The sequence below is a fragment of the Sinocyclocheilus grahami genome, unplaced genomic scaffold, assembly GCF_001515645.1.
Source record: "Sinocyclocheilus grahami isolate Dianchi unplaced genomic scaffold, SAMN03320097.WGS_v1.1 scaffold532.1, whole genome shotgun sequence".
Classification (NCBI taxonomy): Eukaryota; Metazoa; Chordata; class Actinopteri; order Cypriniformes; family Cyprinidae; genus Sinocyclocheilus; species Sinocyclocheilus grahami.
In genome coordinates, this window is record NW_015505711.1 from 12,030 (window position 1) to 18,529 (window position 6,500).

At 35.9% G+C, this 6,500-nt stretch overlaps 2 protein-coding genes across 2 annotated transcripts; both read right to left on the reverse strand.

Annotated features, from left to right (window-relative positions):
• Positions 1-271: 271 nt before the first annotated feature.
• Positions 272-1,821, reverse strand: LOC107555341 (gamma-crystallin M2-like). The gene is made up of 3 exons (XM_016238096.1): positions 1,769-1,821; positions 1,390-1,632; positions 272-544 (listed from the first exon to the last, which is right to left on the reverse strand). The coding sequence occupies exons 1-3, from the start codon at positions 1,778-1,780 to the stop codon at positions 272-274; spliced, it is 528 nt and encodes a 175-aa protein (XP_016093582.1). The 5' UTR covers positions 1,781-1,821.
• Positions 1,822-5,078: 3,257 nt separating this feature from the next.
• Positions 5,079-6,096, reverse strand: LOC107555344 (gamma-crystallin M2). The gene is made up of 3 exons (XM_016238099.1): positions 6,017-6,096; positions 5,669-5,911; positions 5,079-5,389 (listed from the first exon to the last, which is right to left on the reverse strand). Exons 1-3 carry the CDS (start codon positions 6,020-6,022, stop codon positions 5,117-5,119), a joined length of 522 nt encoding a protein of 173 aa, XP_016093585.1. The 5' UTR covers positions 6,023-6,096; the 3' UTR covers positions 5,079-5,116.
• Between the last annotated feature and the right edge of the window lie 404 nt (positions 6,097-6,500).

A 6,500-nucleotide genomic window follows, 5' to 3' on the forward strand; every position in this document is an offset into this window, starting at 1 on the left:
ATGGACAAACCCAGCGATTGGGTTGTTTTTGACCCAGCGGTTGGTTTACTGCCCAGAAGGTTGGGTTAAACATTTATCCCAACTGTTGGTTGAAAACAACCCAATTGCTGGGTTTGTCCATATTTAATCCAGCATTTTTTAGAGTGTAGTTTAGCTTATGAGGTGTTTTTTTTTTTGGACTACTAATGGAAATATTAGTGCCAAGACACTGTGTTGTAGAAGAATTATTTTATTAACAATTTAAGAAATGCTAGAAATAAATACTAGAAAACTAGTACCAGGAGTCCATGATACGCCTCATGCTCATGAATCTCATGCCACCCATATTACTGAAGCTCCTGTACTCTCCAGGCCTGAAGTACCACATTCTGCCTTTGTAGTGGGGCTGCTCATAGAAAAGCCAGTGGCCATCCATCACATGACAGGACTGGCAGTGAGACATGCGGTAACGGTCCATGGTGCTGTCACAATCATCCATCATCTCGTACATCTGACCCATGAAGTTCTCCCTCTCGTAGATCTTCATTCTGTAGGATCCCCTGTGCTGTAGTGGAAGAGGAGTCAGTCATGTTCACTGTCTAGTCCTTCCTCATAAATAACCATTCTGAAAGTAACCATTTTTATTTCCTTAATGTCCCAAAATTCAGCTTAAAGGGATAGTTCACCCAAAAATGAAAATTTGATGTTTATCTGCTTACTCCCAGGGCATCCAAGATGTAGGTGACTTTGTTTCTTCAGTAGAACACAAACGAAGATTTTTAACACAAACCTTTGCAGTCTGTCAGTCTTATAATGGAGGTGAATGGGAATCATGGCTTTGAGAGTAAAAAAAAAACATACCCAAATAAAACCAAATTAAACCCTGTGGCTCGTGATGATACATTGATGTGTAAAGACAAAACGATCGGTCTGTGCAAGAAACTGGACAGTATTTATATTGATTTTTACTTCTGATTCACGCAATGTCCGAACTGTTCGAACTCTCCTGAGCGGCGGCGTGTCCTCCTGTGCGCGTTCTCAACAGCCGGCGTGTGACGGGACCATTGACATCCTAATTGAGATTGTAGATAGAGTGTCAATGGTCCACTTAAGAGATAGGTGGCGGTAATGCACTTATAAGTCTGCAATCTGCAATAAAGCAAGAAGAAGAAGAAGACGCCTCACGCGCCTGCTGTTGAGAACGCACTCAGGTTAAAAAATCTTCGTTTGTGTTCTACTGAAGAAACAAAGCACCTACATCTTGGATGCCCTGGGGGTAAGCAGATAAACATCACATTTTAATTTTTGGGTGAACTATCCCTTTAATGTTTCCAAATCAATGTACATTGAATGTTTCATTAAGAACATTTATTTGAATTAATTACAAATAAGAATATTCATGGAACTCACCATAGGGATCATACGGCAGGACCTGATGCAGTTGTTCATTCCAAACATAGACATGTAATCAGCATAGTCTCCTCTCCTAAAGAAATACTGATTTCCCATGTAGTTGGGATGATCATACATCATCCAACATCCGCTCTCCACTCTGCAAGAGTGACAACGGCTCATGTAAGAGGAGAAGTCCCCACAGTCGCCCATACACTCATAAGAGCGACCCTGGAAGTTCCTGTCCTCATAGAAGATGGCCTGCAAATGATTAAAAACATCTGTTCATTTATTGATCATGTATTTTTTTAGTCATTTAAAATAAAAAGAACAAATCAGATCTTTTTCTTTTTTTGGAGTTAAACTGTGTAGAATTTTGTGCTAGAATTAAGTTTACCTTGCCCATCATGGTTGCCCGCTGGCTGGTCCTCAGTTAGTTCCACAAAGGAGAAGCTGAAGCTGATTCTGCTTGTTGACTGATTGCTGTCACCTGTGCTTTTATACTAGACCAAGACTAAAGACTACAGGGCCTCCATTATTAGTCAATTCCTGACTGTGCAAGTTAGAAAAGAGGCCACTTTAGCTGAAGCGTAGTATTTAGATCCTACTACTCACGTTTGTCCTTGACTGTAGAATTTCTGAAGTTTAATTTGTAATTATGAAGCACTAAACTCACTAAACACATGAAAGGGATTTAAAATACTTTATTAATTGTGCTTCTTTGATTAACAGAGAATAAAATGTTGGGGAAAAAATTTGAAATTTTTGAAAACAAAAATGTCAAATAGATATTGTGTTAACAGTAATTTAAGTAACAAACAAGTGGGGGATTTTTTGTGTTTATTAAAGCATATTTATTTATTGCTTGTTTGTTTCAAATATATTTTTAATTTTATTATTTTTTTCTAAAACATCTTTGATGTAGGGTTTATTTTATAGGTTATAGAAATTCTATTTAGATAATTTTGCTGAAGCTTTTTTTCTGAACAAATGTTTTAGCAACTCCTCACTTCCTTGTTATTTTTGGTATCTTTGTGGAGTGATGAAGAAGAAGTAACAATGTGTGTGTTTACTCCCAATCCCTCCCTCAATATAATAAAACAGAGATGTTTATGTTTTGCAAAAATATATTATTTCGGTCTTTTTATTTTCTTCTAAATTCACATTTAATTTAATGTTGCTTGCTGTTTCATCATAATTATTTGTGGAATTTACTAGCAAATCCAAAACTAAATATTTTTTTTCAGTGTAGGATGTAAAAGCGGGGCTCATTACATGTATAAAATGTAAAAATTAAATAACAAATTTTAAAGAAATTAATTGGCTAGATGTTAGCACTCACATGTAAATGTAAACTGTGTAAAAGTTTGGTTTAAGATATATCGTCTGGTGTTTTCTAGAACTTTAGGACATTGAGAAATGTATTGATTGAATGTGTTACTTGACTAATTTTGTGCACAATGTTAGTTTAATGAAATAATTGCTTGTTTGATTGTTGTTTTATTAGGTTAAGAGGATTTCCTGTTTTATTTTTTATTAGAACTGAATTATTAATTCGTTACGTAAAAAAATTATAATAATAATTGTGTTCTTGACTTAACCTAAATAATTATAGTAAACCTATAGTGATTTACAGTAGAGATCTTCTGAGGTACTATCTGTACCTAATCTGAATCAACTCGAATCACTTCTTACCTGAACCTGACGTGCTTACATTTTTAAAATGGAAAAATCCAGCCCCAGATAAACCCAGTAAAAAGACCATAGTCTAACCTGTCCCAGTTACAATTATTTGAAATCTGACTGGACCTGAATATAAAAGAGGCAGTGTAGCCTTTACAGCTTCCATCCCCAAGTGACACATGCCCGATTTGGTCATTTACACCTAGCCTTACACTTAGAATCGTACATTGGCAGAGAACAGAGAAGAATGTACTGTTGATAATAATGTGATGTTGTAGCATAATGACTGACTGGTAATCCTCACTCAGGTTTATTAAATTATTGAATTGTACATCAGAAAGTGAAATTGCAGACACCTTTTACAGCAATATCTTTAGGCTATTGTTACACGTATTTAGCTGCACAATCTTTTTTTCCACCGCAAAAGTTGCCTATATTGATGACAACCCTGGATGTATTATTTCCACATATTTGTTTTCCTTTACATTTTTAGCACTGTCTGATATTGATATTGATATTACATGATCATCTGACAACACCATTATGACCCAGGTAATTGAGACAGTGCAATTATAAAATTGATTGACAGGCCTGTCTTAAAGGAAATTAAAATACTCGCTGTTAGTCTACCATCCAGCCACATGGTGGTGAAAGAGTTCTTGGCAAAGGCAGGCATTGGTAAATTACAGGAATGTAGATTGTCAAAAATAGATGGGAAAATTGATACTTATGTTGTCTAACATTGTTTAACAATTATTTCATATATATTTGTTTTAAATAATAAAAAAATTGTTAAACATCCAAAACAAATAATGAAAAGTTGGCATAGTTTAAAAGAATTAGTCTTCTCGGGTCGATTCAATAAAAGCAAGAGTCTAAGGCACTTATCAAAGTTTTGGACCCAAACCCAGTCAGGTCTCAGTCGGACCTTCAGGTTTTTGGATTCAGGAGGACCCGTTAAGACCTCTAATTCAATGATGTCAGGTTTGAATTGGCAGGAAATTTCAGACTGTGAAAAAAAAAGTAAAGGCAACTTGACATGACCAAGTATGGTAACTCATACTAAGAATTTGTGCTTTGCGTTTGACCCATGCAAGGGCACACACACTGCAATGAGTAGTGAACACACACCCAGAGCAGTTGGCAGCCATTTTTTGCTGCGATGGAAGCAGCTAGGGGTTCAGTGCCTTGCTCAAGGGCACCTCAGTCGTGGTTATTGAAGGTGAAACAGAGCGCTGGTCATTCACTCCCTCAACTTGCAATTCCTGCTAGTACTGAGAATTATATAACTACGTTAAATAATTAGTCTTTATATGCCATGTTCGGCTACTATAGCCAAACAGCAGATATGGAATTTTTTGTAAGCATATATGGATTTTTTTATTATTATGTCTTAATATGGCTTTCTTCTTAATATTGGTGCCTCTTGCTTGTAGCTAGCTGCAACCATTGGCATACCTCACAAACAACTTGAAGAGGAACCACAGATGTTCATAGAGAGCCCAGAGATCTGTAGTGTTTCTTTAAATGTAGACTTTTTTACTTTTACATTTTTATCTAGATACTTGGATCCAAAAACATTGGACTTGACTGAATTTCATTGTATGGAAAAAATAGCAAGATGTTTTTTTCAAAATATCATTAAAATATCATACCACAGAAGAAAGTTTATTTATTAATTTATTTTTATTTAATATAGCAATATTAATATTTGTACTGCATTTTTTGGAGTAATTTATTTCTGATAAATTCTAATAAAATAGAAGCACTTGTAATTTGACCAAAGGCTGTGATAAACAAGCTTTTTTGATGCAATGTGTGTCTAGGTAGTGTGGGTTTCTTGTTTGGCTGGACCTTGTCATTGGAAAGCATTTATCCCTCAGGTTTACAGTACATAGGTTAGATTACTATCTTAACATAATATAACATAATTCAGAAATTTCTTGCAGTTCTGTTTAATTTAATTTATGAATTTGACTACTCATGTAAATATTATTGACATCAATGATTTTCAAGACAGAATGTTTAGTGTTGTAGAGGAATTATTTTATTAATATAAACCCTAGTACCAGGAGTCCATGATATGCCTCATGCTCATGAATCTCATGCCACCCATATTGCTGAAGCTCCTGTACTCTCCAGGCCTGAAGTACCACATTTTGCCTCTGTAGTGGGGCTGCTCATAGAAGAGCCAGTGGCCGTCCATCACATGACAGGACTGGCAGTGAGACATGCGGTAACGGTCCATGGTGCTGTCACAGTCATCCATCATCTCATACATCTGACCCATGAAGTTCTCCCTCTCATAGATCCTCATTCTGTAGGATCCTCTGTACTGTAGTGGAAGAGAAGTACATTATTTTAAGTTTGTCGTGTAGAACCAACATGTAATGTAAACAAATACAATAACTGTATTGTTCAGACTCATAAATCAACATTCTGAAAGGATCCTCTGTGCTTTGACATTTGCCCCACTAGATCAGCTTTTTGCTTCAAATAAATATAAATATATTCCAAATAAATATAAATGTAATATTTAATTTAGAAATGGTATTAATAAAAGGATGTGGATTTGAGTGGATACATTACAAAGCAATACATTTATGGAGCTCACCATAGGGATCATACGGCAGGACCTGATGCAGTTGTTCATTCCAAACATAGACATGTAATCAGCATAGTCTCCCCTCCTAAAGAAATACTGATTTCCCATGTAGTTGGGATGATCATACATCATCCAGCATCCGCTGTGCACTCTGCAAGAGTGACAGCGGCTCATGTAGGAGGAGAAATCGGCACAGTCACCCATACAGTCATAAGAGCGACCCTGGAAGTTCCTGTCCTCGTAGAAGGTGACCTGAAAATTCAAAATTGATCTTTTAACTGATCTAAAGTTAAAGTTAACAAATGCAATGATCTTGGAGTAAAACTGTGTGGAAATGGGTGCTGGAACAAGGTTTACCTTCATGGTTGCGCTGGCTGGTCCTCAGTAGTTCCACAAAGGAGAAGCTGAAGCTGATTCTGCTTGTTGACTGACTGCTGTCACCTGTGCTTTTATACTAGACCAAGACTAAAGACTACAGGGTCTCTATTGTTAGTCAATTCCGGACTGTGCAAGTTGGTTCATAGGCCATTCTAGTTAAAGCTTGGATTGTAGATCTTAGTGTTTGCATTGTTTGAACTGTAGAATTTCTAAAGTATATGTTGCTAAAATGAATAAATGTATAAATACTTAAAAAATAAAATAAATAACAATAATAATGAGCTTTCATTCTGACAAATAGTTTTGTTCCAGATTTCCTAATTCTGGCTGTGTGGATTTGGCTTGTTTTTGATTTTTAAATATGAAAACCTAAAAATGAAGTACTAAAGAGTGCTTTTGTTTTGTTTTATTTATTTATTTTCTTTTTGGTGGGGGGGGATGCTTACAGGTCAAGGATGCTTAC

Excerpts from the sequence above, each read along its gene's own strand:
- LOC107555341 (XM_016238096.1), bottom strand. Across the intron at positions 545-1,389 it reads CCTGCCGTATGATCCCTATG|CACAGGGGATCCTACAGAAT; the intron begins GTGAGTTCCATG and ends CTTCCACTACAG.
- LOC107555344 (XM_016238099.1), bottom strand. Across the intron at positions 5,390-5,668 it reads CCTGCCGTATGATCCCTATG|TACAGAGGATCCTACAGAAT; the intron begins GTGAGCTCCATA and ends CTTCCACTACAG.